Source organism: Aphidius gifuensis, linkage group LG3 (assembly GCF_014905175.1).
Source record: "Aphidius gifuensis isolate YNYX2018 linkage group LG3, ASM1490517v1, whole genome shotgun sequence".
NCBI classification, from domain to species: Eukaryota; Metazoa; Arthropoda; class Insecta; order Hymenoptera; family Braconidae; genus Aphidius; species Aphidius gifuensis.
The window spans coordinates 21,055,469-21,073,999 of NC_057790.1; the positions used below are offsets into that span (position 1 = coordinate 21,055,469).

Below are 18,531 nucleotides of genomic sequence, written 5' to 3' on the forward strand. Positions count from 1 at the left end.
AAAAAATGATAAAAAAATATGCAATTTGAACAGGGACATAGAACAGGCGAAGAGGTATTTTATCCAATTCATAGATCACCTCCTGTCCTTCCTGCTTCCCTGCTATTTCAAAAATAAAATTTGTTTTTAAAAAAACAAATAGAAAAAATGATAAAAAAAATATGCAATTTGAACAGGGACATAGAACAGGCGAAGAGGTATTTTATCCAATTCATAGATCACCTCCTGTCCTTCCTGCTTCCCTGCTATTTCAAAAATAAAATTTCATTTGTAGAAAACAAATAGAAAAAATGATAAAAAAAATATGCAATTTGAACAGGGACATAGAACAGGCGAAGAGGTATTTTATCCAATTCATAGATCACCTCCTGTCCTTCCTGCTTCCCTGCTATTTCAAAAATAAAATTTGTTTTTAAAAAAACAAATAGAAAAAATAATAAAAAAAATATGCAATTTGAACAGGGACATAGAACAGGCGAAGAGGTATTTTATCCAATTCATAGATCACCTCCTGTCTTTCCTTTCCTGCTTCCAAAAGTATATTTCAAAAATAAAATTTCATTTGTAGAAAACAAATAGAAAAAATGATAAAAAAAATATGCAATTTGAACAGGGACATAGAACAGGCGAAGAGGTATTTTATCCAATTCATAGATCACCTCCTGTCCTTCCTGCTTCCCTGCTATTTCAAAAATAAAATTTCATTTGTAGAAAACAAATAGAAAAAATAATAAAAAAAATATGCAATTTGAACAGGGATATAGAACAGGCGAAGAGGTATTTTATCCAATTCATAGATCACCTCCTGTCCTTCCTGCTTCCCTGCTATTTCAAAAATAAAATTTCATTTGTAGAAAACAAATAGAAAAAATAATAAAAAAAATATGCAATTTGAACAGGGACATAGAACAGGAGAAGAGGTATTCTATCCAATTCATAGATCACCTCCTGTCCTTCCTGCTTCCCTGTTATTTCAAAAATAAAATTTCATTTAGAAAACAAATAGAAAAATGATAAAAAAAATATGTAATTTTGAACAGGGACATAGAACAGGCGAAGAGGTATTTATCCAATTCATAGATCACCTCCTGTCTTTTCCTAAGCCCCTGCTATTTCAAAAATAAAATTTGTTTTTAAAAAAACAAATAGAAAGAATGATAAAAAAAATATGCAATTTGAACAGGGACATAGAACAGGTGAAGAGGTATTTTATCCAATTCATAGATCACCTCCTGTCCTTCCTGCTTCCCTGCTATTTCAAAAATAAAATTTTATTTGTAGAAAACAAATAGAAAAAATAATAAAAAAAATATGCAATTTGAACAGGGACATAGAACAGGCGAAGAGGTATTTTATCCAATTCATAGATCACCTCCTGTCCTTCCTGCTTCCCTGTTATTTCAAAAATAAAATTTCATTTGTAGAAAACAAATAGAAAAAATAATAAAAAAAATATGCAATTTGAACAGGGACATAGAACAGGCGAAGAGGTATTTTATCCAATTCATAGATCACCTCCTGTCCTTCCTGCTTCCCTGCTATTTCAAAAATAAAATTTCATTTGTAGAAAACAAATAGAAAAAATAATAAAAAAAATATGCAATTTGAACAGGGACATAGAACAGGCGAAGAGGTATTCTATCCAATTCATAGATCACCTCCTGTCCTTCCTGCTTCCCTGTTATTTCAAAAATAAAATTTCATTTGTAGAAAACAAATAGAAAAAATAATAAAAAAAATATGCAATTTGAACAGGGACATAGAACAGGCGAAGAGGTATTTTATCCAATTCATAGATCACCTCCTGTCTTTCCTGCTTCCCTGCTATTTCAAAAATAAAATTTGTTTTTAAAAAAACAAATAGAAAAAATGATAAAAAAAATATGCAATTTGAACAGGGATATAGAACAGGCGAAGAGGTATTTTATCCAATTCATAGATCATTTCCTGTCCTTCCTGCTTCCCTGCTATTTCAAAAATAAAATTTCATTTGTAGAAAACAAATAGAAAAAATAATAAAAAAAATATGCAATTTGAACAGGGACATAGAACAGGTGAAGAGGTATTTTATCCAATTCATAGATCACCTCCTGTCCTTCCTGCTTCCCTGCTATTTCAAAAATAAAATTTTATTTGTAGAAAACAAATAGAAAAAATAATAAAAAAAATATGCAATTTGAACAGGGACATAGAACAGGCGAAGAGGTATTTTATCCAATTCATAGATCACTTCCTGTCCTTCCTGCTTCCCTGCTATTTCAAAAATAAAATTTCATTTGTAGAAAACAAATAGAAAAAATAATAAAAAAAATATGCAATTTGAACAGGGACATAGAACAGGAGAAGAGGTATTCTATCCAATTCATAGATCACCTCCTGTCTTTCCTGCTTCCCTGCCATTTCAAAAATAAAATTTGTTTTTAAAAAAACAAATAGAAAAAATGATAAAAAAAATATGCAATTTGAACAGGGACATAGAACAGGCGAAGAGGTATTCTATCCAATTCATAGATCACCTCCTGTCCTTCCTGCTTCCCTGTTATTTCAAAAATAAAATTTCATTTGTAGAAAACAAATAGAAAAAATAATAAAAAAAATATGCAATTTGAACAGGGACATAGAACAGGCGAAGAGGTATTCTATCCAATTTGTAGATCACCTCCTGTCTTTCCTGCTTCCCTGCCATTTCAAAAATAAAATTTGTTTTTAAAAAAACAAATAGAAAAAATGATAAAAAAAATATGCAATTTGAACAGGGACATAGAACAGGCGAAGAGGTATTTTATCCAATTCATAGATCACCTCCTGTCCTTTCTGCTTCCCTGCTATTTCAAAAATAAAATTTCATTTGTAGAAAACAAATAGAAAAAATAATAAAAAAAATATGCAATTTGAACAGGGACATAGAACAAGCGAAGAGGTATTTTATCCAATTCATAGATCACCTCCTGTCCTTCCTGCTTCCCTGCCATTTCAAAAATAAAATTTGTTTTTAAAAAAACAAATAGAAAAAATAATAAAAAAAATATGCAATTTGAACAGGGACATAGAACAGGCGAAGAGGTATTCTATCCAATTTGTAGATCACCTCCTGTCTTTCCTGCTTCCCTGCCATTCCAAAAATAAAATTTTTTTCTAAAAAAACAAATAGAAAAAATGATAAAAAAAATATGCAATTTGAACAGGGACATAGAACAGGCGAAGAGGTATTTTATCCAATTCATAGATCACCTCCTGTCTTTCCTGCTTCCCTGCCATTTCAAAAAAAAAATTTGTTTTTAAAAAAACAAATAGAAAAAATGATAAAAAAAATATGCAATATGAACAGGGACATAGAACAGGTGAAGAGGTATTTTATCCGATTCATAGATCACCTCCTGTCCTTCCTGCTTCCCTGCTATTTCAAAAATAAAATTTGTTTTTAAAAAAACAAATAGAAAAAATAATAAAAAAAATATGCAATTTGAACAGGGACATAGAACAGGCGAAGAGGTATTCTATCCAATTCATAGATCACCTCCTGTCTTTCCTGCTTCCCTGCTATTTCAAAAATAAAATTTGTTTTTAAAAAAACAAATAGAAAAAATAATAAAAAAAATATGCAATATGAACAGGGACATAGAACAGGCGAAGAGGTATTCTATCCAATTCATAGCTCACCTCCTGTCCTTCCTGCTTTCCTGCTATTTCAAAAATAAAATTTCATTTGTAGAAAACAAATAGAAAAAATAATAAAAAAAATATGCAATTTGAACAGGGACATAGAACAAGCGAAGAGGTATTTTATCCAATTCATAGATCACCTCCTGTTCTTCCTGCTTCCCTGCCATTTCAAAAATAAAATTTGTTTTTAAAAAAACAAATAGAAAAAATAATAAAAAAAATATGCAATTTGAACAGGGACATAGAACAGGCGAAGAGGTATTCTATCCAATTTGTAGATCACCTCCTGTCTTTCCTGCTTCCCTGCTATTTCAAAAATAAAATTTCATTTGTAGAAAACAAATAGAAAAAATGATAAAAAAAATATGCAATTTGAACAGGGACATAGAACAGGCGAAGAGGTATTTTATCCAATTCATAGATCACCTCCTGTCTTTCCTGCTTCCCTGCCATTTCAAAAAAAAAATTTGTTTTTAAAAAAACAAATAGAAAAAATGATAAAAAAAATATGCAATATGAACAGGGACATAGAACAGGTGAAGAGGTATTTTATCCGATTCATAGATCACCTCCTGTCCTTCCTGCTTCCCTGCTATTTCAAAAATAAAATTTGTTTTTAAAAAAACAAATAGAAAAAATAATAAAAAAAATATGCAATTTGAACAGGGACATAGAACAGGCGAAGAGGTATTCTATCCAATTCATAGATCACCTCCTGTCCTTCCTGCTTCCCTGCCATTTCAAAAATAAAATTTGTTTTTAAAAAAACAAATAGAAAAAATAATAAAAAAAATATGCAATTTGAACAGGGACATAGAACAGGCGAAGAGGTATTCTATCCAATTTGTAGATCACCTCCTGTCTTTCCTGCTTCCCTGCCATTCCAAAAATAAAAATTTTTTTTTAAAAAAACAAATAGAAAAAATGATAAAAAAAATATGCAATTTGAACAGGGACATAGTACAGGCGAAGAGGTATTCTATTCAATTCATAGATCACCTCTAAAATTGCTTATTAGATTTTTCTCAAGAAAAAATTTAAATTGTTAACAGGATAATAGAATGAGCAAAGAGGTATTCAATGAGTTATGAAAAATAAAAAAAGTGATTAATAAAAATTTCAATTATGATGAATAAAATGGTTACAATCAAGATACACAAAATCATATACAATCATTTAAAATTTTAAATGATTTATTTCGAATTGAAAAAAAAATTACACCGAAAAATAAAAATTATTTACTTAAACTATATATGTTTTTTACATTAATTATGGCCTTAACACAATAATTGTCACCATACCTAAAAGATAAACAAGAATCTAAGTAACTATTTTGTTCTATATTTAAACCTATAAAATTAACTAATTATTGAATGCTTACCAAGTACAAATGAAAGTATTATTTTAAAATTGACTGACAGTTGAAGATACTCTGGTATCCTCTGATTTTTTTCTCCCTCAGTTGGTAATAATAATCCAATTATACATAAAACACCAGCAATCAAAGCAATTAAATTTGTTTCTCCTTGAATTAAAAACGATAAACATAAATATAATAATCAAACTTGTATAAAATAGATTAATTTATATATTTAATATTAATACTTTGTGGTGCTACTGAGTATGATCTTTGTTCTCGATATTCAGTACTTGGAAGTTGTTGAAACATTTCAGGATCTGGAGTATTTCTTCCAACACTGTCACTGGTACCTGCTAATAACTTAGCTTCTACATCTCTCTTCCCAATAATCTGTAAATAAAATTATTCCAAATTACTAATAAATTCAAATTAATCAAATTACTTGACTACTTATTATTTTTATGATTTTATTTTACTTGTTTTGATGGATGTTCTTGCATTTGTATTCTCAATTTGTCAATTGCATTGCAATTTGCTGTTATCAATGCTATATGACGAACCACAATATCCACACAACATCTTGATTTAATTGTACCTTCAGGATCAACAACTTTGTACTTATTTGGAGCTGTACTTAAAACTATAAAAATTCAATTATTCAACATGTTGAAAAACAATGACTATCAAGTTAATACAATTATCTATATGTTTCATAACAATAGTATTTTTTATTTTAAATGTTTTATATTTAATTTAGTGTAATATATTATTACCTTTAAATCTTACTGGAAATTCATATGGATTATAAAGTGTAAGTACTTGTTTATGAGTTGATTGTTCATCTAAGAAGAACGTAATACTCTGTGGAAAAACAAAAACAGGAAATTTTTGAGGTGTTCGTTGATGATGCATTGTTTTTGTTAAGTCCAGAGTTTGTTGATTCCATTCAATAATAATAACAGTTGTTGTTATTGTTGTTGTTGTTGTTATAATAATAATTAAATTAAATTAAAATTACACTTTGGTGTTTACTATTTTTGAACAAACTAGTATAACAATGTATAAATAAATATCAACTGCACTAAATTACATAGAATCTAAAATAACAAAGTGTATATATTAATGACAATATGACATATGTATACATGATTTGTCATCATCTGTCATTGTATAAAATGCTATATACACTGCTAAAACCAGCTGTGAATTTTGATAAGCATTTTGGAGTAATAGAAAATTACTCCAAATTGTTAAAAAAAAAAAATTTCTAATAGAATAAAATTTAATTATCATTTTATTGTTAGTTTAGAAATAATAATTATTATTTGTAATTTAATATTTTAAGGCTCTTTTACACTATCAATAAATAAAGTGACATCTAAAATTTATATTTGCAAGTTTTTTTTGCCATCAAGTTTCTATTCTTCTTTGAATTTATATAATACATGGAAGCATCAAAGTCAACAGACAACAATCAACACAAAAAAGTGTCATTTGTCATTTGTCAAACTGTCACAGCCGGTTAAAAATATTTATTTCTTTATCTAAAAAGAATACAAAAAAATATTGAGATATTGATTGATTTATTAGATGATAATTAAAATGTCCAATAGCTGGTGGTTATTATTTAACCTGGTGCTTTTATTAAATACTTTAAATGTATTTGCCAATAATGAACAACAATTAACTGACGTGGTATTAAAAAATGTTGACAGAATAATTGATTTACAATCACAATTAACAAAAATAACAACAAAAATTGTCATTGAAAATTCTGGTAAAACATCAATTAATAATTTTTTATTTACCATTGAATCACCAAACAATGAAAGTTTAAGTTTTATATCAGCACAAACAAGAGATGCAAGTAGATCAAAGCTTGATATATCAAAAAAACAATTAAATAATAATATATATTATGAAATAATCTTAAAAGATTCATTACAATCAGGAAGATCAACATCTGTTGAAATTGAAACAATATCAACTCATCAATTGGAACCATATCCAAAAGAAATAACACAAAAAGAAAAACAATTAGTTAAATATAATGGTAATATATATTTATATTCACCATATTATATTTTAAAACAAACAACTCATATTATATTACCATCAAGAAATATTGAATCATTTACAAAATTAAAACCATATACATCAACTGATACAACAATAACATATGGACCATTTGATAAACGTGTACCATTTAGTAAAGATAATTTAAATATACATTTTGAAAATAATAATAAATTTTTAACAGTTAAAAAATTAGAAAGAGTTATTGAAATATCACACTGGGGTAATATTGCTGTTGAAGAAACAATTGATCTTTTACATACTGGTGCATTATTAAAGGGTTCATTTTCAAGATATGATTATTCAAGAGAACATAAATCTGGTCAATCAAGTGTACAAAATTTTGATACAATATTACCAGCAGCAGCAACTGATATTTATTATCGTGATGATATTGGTAATATATCAACATCACATACAAGAATTAAAAAAGATTCAGTTGATGTTAATTTACGTCCAAGATTTCCATTATTTGGTGGATGGAAAACACATTATATCATTGGATATAATGTACCAAGTTATGAATATTTATTTTATAATAATTATAATAGCGAGTATTTATTAAATATGAGATTAATTGATCATATATTTGATGATATGATTATTGATGAATTAATTGTTAAAATAATATTACCAGAAGGAACACGTAATTTTGAATTATCAACACCATATGAAGTTGAAAGACAAAAAAATTATCTTCATTATTCATATTTAGATACAACTGGACGTCCAGTAATATCATTTACTAAAAATAATCTTGTTGAAAATCATATACAAAATTTTAAACTTAAATATAATTTTCCACGTTTACTTATGCTACAAGAACCATTATTAGTTGCAATTGCATTGTATTTATTATTTTTACTTGTTATAATATATGTTAGACTTGATTTTACAATTGACAAAGATGAAGCATTTGAATGTAAATTAAAAATTGCTAGTCAATGTGAAAAAATATTAGCAATACAAGATAAACGTGTTATGTCATATAATCAACTTGATGAACAATTAAATTATTTAAAACAAAATAAAGATACAAATGTATTTTTATCAATTATTAAAAATATTAATAATGATTATAAAAATTCAACAAATATACTTAATGAATTTTCACAAAAAATTAAAAATGAATCAAATGATATTTATGATAAATTAATGGAATTACAAAAATATGATAAATTACTTAAAGAATATTATAATCAACAACAAGTACTTTATATTGATAAACTTGTACCTGGTAAAATAAATAGAACACAATTTGTTGATGCTGAAAATTCAATAACTAAAAAAAAAGAAGAATGTGTTGAAAAAATTAATTCCATTGTCAAATCATTGCAATAAATAATCACTTAATTATTATAATAATAATGCATAATATAATAAAATATAATCCACAAGTGTTTTTGTTTTTAAATTAGATTTAATTAATAGTAATAAATAAACATGTAGAAATTTAAAATTTCTAAACACAATGCTTAAAACTTTTTAGCTTTATACTTATATAAAAATGTTCTTTTGTAATAATAATATAATATTATTAATAAACTTTATATATAAATAAAATTTTGTTTTATTTATTTATGGATAATTTTACTATTGTTATTAATGTTAATATTGTTTTTCGAATTAAAAAAAACCCAAATGTCTTGTTATTTAGAAAATTTCGATGAATGATAATTTGAATTTACTTTTTATTTATTTCATAGGATTTGTTTATCATATCTTTTTATTTTTTTTATATCAATTTTATAATACATATACAAGTTTGCGTATACGTATGTACATTATTTCAATTGTAATCCATGTGTTAGAGACAAGTATATTCAGTGCGGTAAAAAAAAAAAAAAAATAAAAAAAATACACAACAAACACCTGCTATATCGTTGTGCACCAGCTGTGTTTATTAGCACAGTGGTGGACCAATTAAAAAATATTCATGTTAACTACAAAAATGACAAATTTACGTAAATTTATTGGTAAATTTTACTATTACTTTGTCTATTTAAAATTAATTTCATTCATATAAATACCTATAAATTTCAGGTTATGTTTTGTCTGTCATAAATTGTCAATAATTATTTGTTTATTATATTATTAATGTTTTTTTTTTTTTACTAGATATTGGGGCAAATTTATTAGACCCTATGTATCAAGGAATTTATCATGGTACACAAAAACATCAAGCTGATTTAGATGTTGTACTTAAAAGAAGTTGGGATAATAATTTGTCAAGAATAATAATAACTGCTGGTAGTCTTGATGAAAGTAGACAAGCACTGGTGCTTGCTAGAACAGATTGTATGTATTTGTTTTCAAATTATATATTGTTAAATTAATGAAATAATTTTGTATGCTTTTTTTAGCTAGATTATTTACAACAGTTGGTGTTCATCCAACAAGATGTAATATTTTTGAAGAATCTGGTGATCCAGATAATTATTTAAAATCAATGACAGAATTAGCACTTGCAAATCGTGATAAAATAATTGCAATTGGTGAAATGGGACTTGATTATGATCGTCTTAATTTTTGTTCAAAAGATACACAAAAAAAATTCTTTGAAATGCAATTATCATTGTGTTCAACTTTAAAATTACCCATGTTTTTACATTGTCGTAATGCATCAGATGATTTTATAAATATACTAAGAAAACATAAGGATCAATTGACTGAAGGTGTTGTACATTCATTTGATGGTAATCCAGAAGAAGCTAATAGTATTTTACAATTGGGTCTTTACATTGGCATAAATGGATGGTAAATAATTGAATTTTAATTGATTTAAAATAAGATAATTATTTGAGGATTTATATTGTTGAAACATTTTAAATTATAGCTCATTAAAAACAGAGGATAATTTATTTTCATTGACAACAATACCAGCTGATAGACTTATGATTGAAACTGATTGTCCATGGTGTGAAATAAGACCAACTCATGCTGCAGCCAAAGATGTTATCACCAATTTTCCAACAGTTAAAAAAGAAAAATGGCAAATTGATAAATTAGTTAAAGGAAGAAATGAACCATGTACTATTGTGTAAGTATTTTTTATAAATTATTAATGCAATTATTTTAAGACTTGATATCTTATTTTTATTGCAGTCAAATTCTTGAGATATTGGCAAGAATTAGAGATGAAGAAGAAGAATTTCTTTGTAACCAAATATACAAAAACTCCATGAAGGTCTTCTTTCCTGATGATTTGTAACGTTGTTTTTATTTTTTTTTTTTTTGTTTTGTAATTTTCATTTACATTATGCTACATTTATTAATTAAGTCTTGAAAAACAAAAAAAAAAAAAAAACGTAATCATTTATATGGAATTGATATTTAATTTACAATTTATTTTAATATTTAAAAAAAAAAATTTCAAGTTATTTTATCTTGAAATTTCAATCGTCTTTTAATTTAATAATGTTTGTGAATATTTATTGCTCTAAAAAAAAAACATGAAAGTTTGACATGTACTCTCTCTCTTCCTTCTGCTTTATATTTTTTCTAATTTATAAATTGCGATAAAGTTTAAGAAATATGTGGAGTAAGTTTTTACTGACATCAATAAATACCATTGAAAAAAAAAGTCAAATATTCAAATTTTTTTTGGATTAAATAACCAGTGTTTTTTTAAAAAAAAAAAAAAGTTTATAAAAAATGTACTTTTATTATAGCTTTATATACTTGAACAATGATTTTTTTTTTAGCCCTCGAAACACATTCTTTAAGAATATACAAATTTGCTTAGAAAAAAAAAAAAAAAAAGAAAACAAGTTTACTTGCAATAAAGTTTGTGACTCGTTCAGTCGTGTCCTCACTCAACAATTCTAGACAATACTATCAAAGAAAAATATAAAAAAAAAAAAAAACAATGGAATTATTTAAAATAATAAATTAATTATGAAAATGTCTTTTTTTTTTAATTAATTTTGATATAACTTGTTTTTTAAAAACGAGTTTTCTTGATTCGACTTTGGTCTTTTTTCTAAAATTATTTTTATTCGAAATTAACTCGATGTTATTTTAGAGTTGTGAGATATTTCAAAAATAATAATAATACATTTTCATTTGTAAATTATCACAGGTTTAATGGCCACCACAATAGCCAAAAAATAAATGTGATAATTAATTGTCAAAATTAAATGAATGGTTGACACATTGTAGTAAATATTTTTCTTTTTTAAATCTTATTTTGTTTTTTTTTTAATTTATTATTTTAAAACGTTTTTGATCGTTTTGTATAATATATACTTCAACGTTTGTTGTTGTTGTTATTTTATTTATAAAACTTTTTAAAGTTTTTGAACTTTTTGAAGTTTTTCATATGCCCAATCATAAATTTGATTAGCAAACAGCTGCGTTGAATCAATGGCTTGTTTAGCATATCCAGTAATACTTTCTGGACTCATTTTACCACTAAAATAATAAATAATAAAAATTATTAATTAATAATTAAACCTAGTATTAAAAAAACAATTAATAAACATACACAAAAACAGAAGTTTGAATCCATCTGATGAATGTAATTGATTGATTTTCAGCATAATTTGCTAATTTTGCTGAATTTGTTTTTAATGATGCTAATTGTACTTCATAAAATGATTGGAATGATTCAATCCACCCTGGAAAATAGGTGTTGATCTAGAATAACAAACAAATTAAATTAATAAACATGTTTATTTAAATTTTTTATTTATTTGTAAAATATATAACTTACTGAAGCAACGACAAGAGGTCGTTTTTCTTCAACATACAAAGCTAAATTTTTATAAAGCTTTGATGCTGTATTAAATGCAATGAGGTACAAATCTTTAGCAAGCTTTGAGTATTGTTTTCCTAAATCAGCAGCAGTTTTATAAGACGATGGTGAATTTTTTTCCCAATAAGCTAATCCTTTGTTCAAGTAGATTTCTGAGATGGTCCATGCTTTTTGGCCATATGTTGTTGCACCACTGTTGTTCAATAATTTTGCTGTGCTTGATGCTATCAAAAACAAAGTTAAACAAAAAAAATATAAATTAAAGCTATGCTTATGAATCTTTGACGAATTTATTTATCATTATTCATAAAGATGATGAATTTTTTTTTTCTCAATTAATTTGCATATTTAATTTTGATTAATGGCATTATGTGAGTACGTGTGGAAATTATAAATGATGCTTATGATAAATTATGATGATAAATCATTGACAAAGCTTACCTTCAAATGATCCATGTTTTTTACAATCAAGTACAACAATTAATCCTATAAAAAGTAGAAGGAAAATTGAGCCTTTTGTCCATGAAAAACTTCTTGCTTTTTTTTTTGATGCCGTCATTTTATTGGTTAATGCCTGAACAAACAAATTATCGTCACGTAAGAGTTTGAATAGAAAAATAAATAAAAAAAAAAAAGACAAAACACAAAAAGATAAAAAAATATAAATCAATGTAAATAAAAAAAAAAAAAGACAAAGAAAAAATAAATTAAGAAAGAAAAACGTTGAATAACGTTGAATGACTAATTAAGATTATATTTTCCTGGTGAAGTTGATGATGAAAATTGATTTTTCATATTGTTCATACCTTTTTTTTTGATGGTTTGTTAATTTATTATGATAATTGTAGTTGGATTATTAATTTAATTTGATAATAAATAATAAATTTGTAAAGAGACAATGATGAATGATGATCAACTTATGTCGCCACTTTTTTTTTATATGAACAACGTGTGAATCGATATTATGCCCGTCCCTTGCGTCAACTGAATGATTCCTTTTCCAACCCCCTCAATTAAATGACGTCAGACTAACAAATGTCAGCCATTTTGAGTAAATTGTTTGCGGGAAAATTTAAATGTTATTTAAATAGAATAAAAAATAGAATTTGAATTTAAATAAATAAATAAAAATATACAGACCACACCCATTTAAAATAAATTTAAAAAATGAAAAAATTTAACAAATAAAATGTTCAATATTAACGAAAAAAAAATGCTGAATGTACTTTTGTATTTTAAAAAAAATACATTCAGCATTTTTAAAATTTACAAATAATTTAATAATATAATAATATAATTACCAATGAAATTTTTTTACAAGACATTAATATAGCCTCTTCTCTGTGTGTTTTTGCTGTAACTTCATTTGTTTGTATGACTTGTAAAGTATCTTTGAATTTCGAAACTTGAATTTTCGTACAAAAATCATGCCATTCATTATCTATAATAAATAGTAAAAAAACAAATACATTATTAATTAATTATTAAATAATAAAATGAATCAACACTACATGTAAAGTTTGATTATAGAAATAAACTTACTAAACAAATTAAGAAGTAATTCTGTTTGATACAGACGTTTTGAATAAATTCTTGTCCAAACAGATAAACACTGTGGTTCAGCAATAATACATGAAGTAATAATTTTTAATAATTTATCTTTATAAACCAAATCAGTCTTTGGTGTTATTTTATCAATAAAAGCATCAAAAATATTAATTACATTTACTTTTTTACTCTTCATAGCACAGCTCTATAAAAAAAAGTAAAATTAGAAACGAGTTTTTTTAATTAGCAAATAAAACTAATTAAAAAGGTACTTACAGTAAAGGTATCTAGACAAGAAGTTACTTCTTTTGACAATGTCGAAACAACATTGTATTTTCCCGAATAAAAATCATCAACAATATTCATATAAATTTCTTCAGTAATTGAATTTGTATCAGCATGAATGGCAATAATTTCTTTAAGTATTTTAACAACATGAAATGCATATGTTCTTGATTCAAGCATTGGAGCTAAAACTTCATGCCATATTTTTAATCCAATTGTTAAATTATATTTTCCAACTTGTGAATATACCCAAATTAATGATAAACCAACTGTTTTTTTATTTTGATATGAATTTTTAAGACTTATATATTTATTTATAAATAATGGCATCATTTCTGGATACATTTGTGCAAGTAATTTTAAAAAAATTTTACAACCAATATCAGATGTACCTTCAGATAAACATTTTGTCATTAAAACAATTGTACCTTCATAAAATAATTGTACATTTCCTTGACCAGATTGTTTTATAATTTTTTCAAATAATGAAATAACTGGTTTTGCTACAAGATTTAATGGATAATTATCATTTTTTGAATTAAATAATAAATCATCTTTTTCATTTGTTATTTTTTTGTTTAAATATGATACTAAATCTTTGAGCCATATTAATGGAGCATCAGGAAAACGTGCTTTATTTGTATCTATTATTTCATTAATTTGTTGAATCGAAATCTAAAAAAAACAATTAATTATTTATTTATTTAAAAATAGTGGAATATTGTTTTATTATTTTTTATCTTACCAATGATTTATCAGCTGGTTTGACAGCTTTTTGTTTGGGTTTATCCTTTTGTTGTTGTTGTTGTTGGGAATTTTTTTTTTCAACTTCTTTTTGTTTATTGTGCTTTGGAGATTTTTTTTTTTCTTCATTCTCCTTGTCATTATTGTCTCTTGATTTAACTTTAACTTTACGTTTATTATCATCATCTAGATTGTCAAAAATTGTTTTCACTTGGCTTAATGGAACTATAATAAAAAGCAAATTATAATTTAATTAATAAAAAAACTTTAATAATTTATAATTTGATTGAACTATCATTTAACTTACGAAAATCTTCAAGTTTTGGAGCATTTTCAATAAATTTTTTCTTTTCAGTTTTTGTTAATTTTCCATTTTTATTAACAATTGATTTATCTTTTTTATTTTTTCCAACTACTTCCCAACCACCAGACGACATTTTTAATAAATGATTATTTATATATAAAAACAAATAAATAATATATTTAAAAAATTAAGAATAATCAAAATTATATTATACACAAATGAAAACTGGAGAGAGAAAAGGCACTTAGTCCCTGTTACCCGTTCATCAATCATCATCATCATCAAATTCCGCTTGCTTGTTTGTTGTTTACGTGGTCGAGCATGCGCACTAGCATTTGCCACGCACAAATCCACATGTAGAAAAGGTGCTATTTCATGAAAAATAAAAAAAACATAAAGGCTGTTTACAAATGTAAATATTAAGGTCAATTTATAAATTATCCATAAACAAATGTAACAAACCCTTAATTGTATCCTTGAAAAAAAAAACACACAAAAATGTGTGTTGTTTAATATTTATTATTATTTATTACTGTCTTTTTAAACAAATAATAATGACAAAACAAGCAGAAAATTTAAGTGAACAACGTAAAAGGCTCCTTGAAGAAAAAACTCTTCTTCAAGATGCACTTGTGGAAATTGACAGAGCTTTAAATTCACTTCAGGTAAAAAAAAACATCTACTAAACAATGAGTAATCATACAGCTGAAAAAAAAAAAAACAAATAATTAATGTTTGATATTTTATTGACAGATTGAACAGTTTAATCTTTTGGAGTTACTCAATAAATCTAATGGTAAATCATTATCAGAAAATGAAAATAAAAATAATGAATTACTTTCAAATACATCTGATCAAGATGAAGAACTAGACTTGGATGTTCCAAGTCATTCAGTATTAAACATTGAAGAAGAAGATGAAGATGATGATGAAGATGAAAATGAAGAAAATTAAAACAAATAGGTTTTTATTAATAAAAAATTTGAGTATATGACTCAAAAATTGTTAATAATTAAATTAACTATTTAATAACAAAATCCAAGTCTGTACAATTGTAAATATATTTTTATATATTTATTTTTAAAACTTACAACACGATTTGTGAATTGTTTAAATATAGGTATATATCTAATATAAAATTTTATTGTTTATATCCTTCTGGTGGTTGTTGTCCAAAATCAATTGGTTGTGGTTTATATTGTTCAGCACCAGCACGAGTCATAAATATACCTGCAACTTCCATAAGTCCAAGTAATACACCACCAAAAATAGCACTCATAGCCATTGCACCAACACCATTTCTTGCTGCTAATACACCACCAGTTATTGCAGCACTCATTATTGAATTCCATGGATCTTCTTTTTGACGTATATGTATAATTGTACAATCAACTGATGAAAACATAGCACCCCAAACAGCAAAACTACCAGCAAGCATTGGTGAACGTGTTTTAATTGCTGTTATACTTCCAATAAAACGTTTATTTAAGCCACTTGGTGCATTACGAAAACCTTTGATACCTTGAAATATACTACCACCTATGAGACCCATTGAAAATGCACCACCACAATCCTCAACAACACGCCATGGACAAGGCTCTCTTGTGTATTCATCTTGTGCCATTATTAAAATTTATTATTAGTCTGCAATATATAAAAATTATGATTACACTATTGATCATCATCTTGATAGTTTGTTCCATATCAAAAAGTTAACATGATAACATAAAATTGGAGTATTAGGTAAATCTAATGTCAATTATAAAAATAAACATTATTATTATTGATTTAACTTACCAAAGTTATTAAATATTGTCAATTTTAAAATCTGTTTAATTGATTGTAATCAATTGTTTATAAATATTTTTATTTCTAAGAAGTGATGAATCAAATTAGCCAATTTTGATCCAGAAATGAGAGGTGTAGTTGAATGATCAAATGTGATCTACATTTACGCCAACGCCATACTGGAAATTACACATATACGCTTTATTCACACTGTTCAACAACGGTTTATCGCGAACATCGCGGTTTATTTTTTAAGTTGTCATTACTGAAAGTTAATTGAATATAAGATTCAAATAATTTGAATGTACCTATATGACTCAGAAATTATTACGATAACTTGTAATATATTTTTTTTTAAAATTAATTAAATTAATAATAATAATTAAATTGACTATTTAATTACAAAATCCAGGTCTCTACAATTTTATATATTTAAATATTTATTTATTTTTTACTTATTTTTTAAACTTATAATACAATTTGTGAATTGTTTAAATATAAATATTTCTAATATAAAATTTTATTGATGATATCCTTCTGGTGGTTGATATCCTTCTGGTAGTTGATATCCTTCTGGTGGTTGTCCAAAATCAAGGGGTTGTTGTTTAAATACTTCAGCATTCTTACGAGTCGTAAATACACCTATGACCTCCATGAGTGAAAGTAATACACCACCAAACACAGCACTAGCAGCCATTGCACCAACACCACTTCTTGTTGCTAATATAGCACCAGTTATTGTACCACTCATTATTGTATTCCATGGATCTTCTTTTTGACGATAATGTATAAGTGTACACTCAACTGATGCAAACGTAGCACCCCACATTGCAAAACTACCAGCGAGCATTGGTGAACGTGTTTTAATTGCTGTTATACTTCCAATAAAACGTTTATTTAAGCCACTTGGTGCATTACGAAAACCTTGTATACCTTGAAATAATCCACCACCAATGAGACCTAGTGCAAATGCACCACCAGTATCCTCAACAATACGCAATGGACAAGGATTTCTAGTGTATAAATCTTGAGCCATTATTTAAATTTATATTAATCTGCAATAACAAAAAACATATAAAAATTAATATTACATTATTGATTATTATATTAATTAATTGACTATTATTGTTTATACAAAAATTAATAACTAACTTTAATAGTGTTTTATAAGAGGTTAGAATGATGACATAGAAGTAGAAAATTAAGTAAACTTAATGTCAATTATAAAAATATATGAATAGAAAAAAATGAACATTATTATTGTTGATGAATTAAACTTACCAAAGTTATGAAGTGTTGTCAATTGTACAAGCTGTTTAATTTATTTAATTCAATCGTTTATAAATATTTTTATTCCTTTGATGTGTGTCAACTCAGATTGATTTATATTTTAGAAATGATAAAAGCAGAAAAAAGTGATGAAAGTAGTGTTAAAACCATAATGGAAATTACACATGTCACATGTGCTTTTGACAAATGTATAGGTTTTGTTACACTGTTCAATAACGATTTATTTTTTGAAAATAAATCATTACTTAAATGAGTTAAAAGTTCAATTAATGAAAAATAAAAATACCTACAAATTTTAAATAATTTATATTAATTTAAATTTGCAGATCTACATTTTAAAATAGAAAAAAAAAATTATAATTAAAAGTTGAAAGATGGAAAACGACCTTAATAATATATATTTTTTTTTTTTTTTTTAAATTTTTTTTTTACAAATTTCATTCATTGAGCGCCCAGTTTAAATCCTCCAAATAATTTTACCACTCATAATTTCAGTTACTGAGAAAAATAAATTAAAATTAAAGATTGATGGATTAATTTATGTTAAAAATAAAATAATCAAGACAAACCATTTGTAATTGTAAAAATGCAACTCAATGTAATTTTTTTTTTTTTTTTTATAATGGCTTTACAAGTCAATAACAACATTCTATCTCAAGATGAATACGTGTAAAAATACCATATCAAGATGTTCAGTCAAATTGGTTTGTCTGTTGA

At 25.5% G+C, this 18,531-nt stretch overlaps 7 protein-coding genes across 9 annotated transcripts; 3 read left to right on the forward strand and 4 right to left on the reverse strand.

The window, feature by feature from the left end:
• Positions 1–4,838: 4,838 nt before the first annotated feature.
• LOC122852714 (motile sperm domain-containing protein 1-like) lies at positions 4,839–6,333 on the reverse strand. The gene is made up of 5 exons (XM_044152664.1): positions 5,797–6,333; positions 5,500–5,663; positions 5,269–5,413; positions 5,045–5,188; positions 4,839–4,964 (listed from the first exon to the last, which is right to left on the reverse strand). The coding sequence occupies exons 1-5, from the start codon at positions 5,933–5,935 to the stop codon at positions 4,933–4,935; spliced, it is 624 nt and encodes a 207-aa protein (XP_044008599.1). The 5' UTR covers positions 5,936–6,333; the 3' UTR covers positions 4,839–4,932.
• Positions 6,334–6,370: 37 nt separating this feature from the next.
• Positions 6,371–8,466, forward strand: LOC122852713 (dolichyl-diphosphooligosaccharide--protein glycosyltransferase subunit 1-like). Its single transcript, XM_044152663.1, has one exon. It carries the CDS (start codon positions 6,614–6,616, stop codon positions 8,438–8,440), a length of 1,827 nt encoding a protein of 608 aa, XP_044008598.1. The 5' UTR covers positions 6,371–6,613; the 3' UTR covers positions 8,441–8,466.
• Positions 8,467–8,918: 452 nt separating this feature from the next.
• On the forward strand, positions 8,919–11,198 carry LOC122852717 (putative deoxyribonuclease TATDN1). The gene is made up of 5 exons (XM_044152666.1): positions 8,919–9,075; positions 9,218–9,397; positions 9,463–9,856; positions 9,936–10,139; positions 10,205–11,198. The coding sequence occupies exons 1-5, from the start codon at positions 9,036–9,038 to the stop codon at positions 10,308–10,310; spliced, it is 924 nt and encodes a 307-aa protein (XP_044008601.1). The 5' UTR covers positions 8,919–9,035; the 3' UTR covers positions 10,311–11,198.
• Positions 10,545–15,005, reverse strand: LOC122852716 (transmembrane protein 214). Its single transcript, XM_044152665.1, has 9 exons — positions 14,740–15,005; positions 14,434–14,657; positions 13,680–14,363; positions 13,398–13,608; positions 13,157–13,296; positions 12,297–12,429; positions 11,814–12,079; positions 11,586–11,737; positions 10,545–11,512 (listed from the first exon to the last, which is right to left on the reverse strand). Exons 1-9 carry the CDS (start codon positions 14,867–14,869, stop codon positions 11,389–11,391), a joined length of 2,064 nt encoding a protein of 687 aa, XP_044008600.1. The 5' UTR covers positions 14,870–15,005; the 3' UTR covers positions 10,545–11,388.
• A 217-nt stretch (positions 15,006–15,222) lies between these two features.
• On the forward strand, positions 15,223–15,876 carry LOC122852719 (putative mediator of RNA polymerase II transcription subunit 12). Of its 2 annotated transcripts, none has more exons than XM_044152669.1 (2): positions 15,223–15,401; positions 15,490–15,876. In XM_044152669.1, the coding sequence occupies exons 1-2, from the start codon at positions 15,291–15,293 to the stop codon at positions 15,688–15,690; spliced, it is 312 nt and encodes a 103-aa protein (XP_044008604.1). In that variant the 5' UTR covers positions 15,223–15,290; the 3' UTR covers positions 15,691–15,876. The 2 variants fall into 2 exon arrangements, with proteins under 2 accessions (XP_044008604.1, XP_044008605.1); XM_044152670.1 differs by having other exon boundaries at positions 15,514–15,857.
• LOC122852718 (mitochondrial import inner membrane translocase subunit Tim17-A-like) lies at positions 15,789–16,722 on the reverse strand. Its single transcript, XM_044152667.1, has 2 exons — positions 16,534–16,722; positions 15,789–16,380 (listed from the first exon to the last, which is right to left on the reverse strand). The coding sequence occupies exon 2, from the start codon at positions 16,358–16,360 to the stop codon at positions 15,878–15,880; it is 483 nt and encodes a 160-aa protein (XP_044008602.1). The 5' UTR covers positions 16,361–16,380; positions 16,534–16,722; the 3' UTR covers positions 15,789–15,877.
• A 304-nt stretch (positions 16,723–17,026) lies between these two features.
• On the reverse strand, positions 17,027–18,012 carry LOC122852720 (mitochondrial import inner membrane translocase subunit Tim17-B-like). Of its 2 annotated transcripts, none has more exons than XM_044152671.1 (2): positions 17,806–18,012; positions 17,027–17,579 (listed from the first exon to the last, which is right to left on the reverse strand). In XM_044152671.1, the coding sequence occupies exon 2, from the start codon at positions 17,558–17,560 to the stop codon at positions 17,045–17,047; it is 516 nt and encodes a 171-aa protein (XP_044008606.1). In that variant the 5' UTR covers positions 17,561–17,579; positions 17,806–18,012; the 3' UTR covers positions 17,027–17,044. The 2 variants fall into 2 exon arrangements, with proteins under 2 accessions (XP_044008606.1, XP_044008607.1); XM_044152672.1 differs by lacking the exon at positions 17,806–18,012 and adding an exon at positions 17,677–17,702.
• Positions 18,013–18,531: the final 519 nt, after the last annotated feature.

Coding starts and splice junctions, on each gene's coding strand:
- LOC122852714 (XM_044152664.1), bottom strand. CDS start 5,935: ATGCATCATCAACGAACACCTCAAAAATTTCCTGTTTTTGTTTTTCCA. Junction 5,664..5,796: donor ATTTCCAGTAAGATTTAAAG/GTAATAATATAT, acceptor GAATTTTTATAG/TTTTAAGTACAGCTCCAAAT. Junction 5,414..5,499: donor AAGAACATCCATCAAAACAA/GTAAAATAAAAT, acceptor TTTTATTTACAG/ATTATTGGGAAGAGAGATGT.
- LOC122852713 (XM_044152663.1), top strand. CDS start 6,614: ATGATAATTAAAATGTCCAATAGCTGGTGGTTATTATTTAACCTGGTG.
- LOC122852717 (XM_044152666.1), top strand. CDS start 9,036: ATGTTAACTACAAAAATGACAAATTTACGTAAATTTATTG. Junction 9,857..9,935: donor TACATTGGCATAAATGGATG/GTAAATAATTGA, acceptor TTTAAATTATAG/CTCATTAAAAACAGAGGATA. Junction 10,140..10,204: donor AATGAACCATGTACTATTGT/GTAAGTATTTTT, acceptor TTTTTATTGCAG/TCAAATTCTTGAGATATTGG.
- LOC122852716 (XM_044152665.1), bottom strand. CDS start 14,869: ATGTCGTCTGGTGGTTGGGAAGTAGTTGGAAAAAATAAAAAAGATAAA. Junction 14,658..14,739: donor TCCAAAACTTGAAGATTTTC/GTAAGTTAAATG, acceptor TTTTTATTATAG/TTCCATTAAGCCAAGTGAAA. Junction 13,609..13,679: donor CTTGTCTAGATACCTTTACT/GTAAGTACCTTT, acceptor TTTTTTTTATAG/AGCTGTGCTATGAAGAGTAA.
- LOC122852719 (XM_044152669.1), top strand. CDS start 15,291: ATGACAAAACAAGCAGAAAATTTAAGTGAACAACGTAAAAGGCTCCTT. Junction 15,402..15,489: donor GAGCTTTAAATTCACTTCAG/GTAAAAAAAAAC, acceptor TTTTATTGACAG/ATTGAACAGTTTAATCTTTT.
- LOC122852718 (XM_044152667.1), bottom strand. CDS start 16,360: ATGGCACAAGATGAATACACAAGAGAGCCTTGTCCATGGCGTGTTGTT.
- LOC122852720 (XM_044152671.1), bottom strand. CDS start 17,560: ATGGCTCAAGATTTATACACTAGAAATCCTTGTCCATTGCGTATTGTT.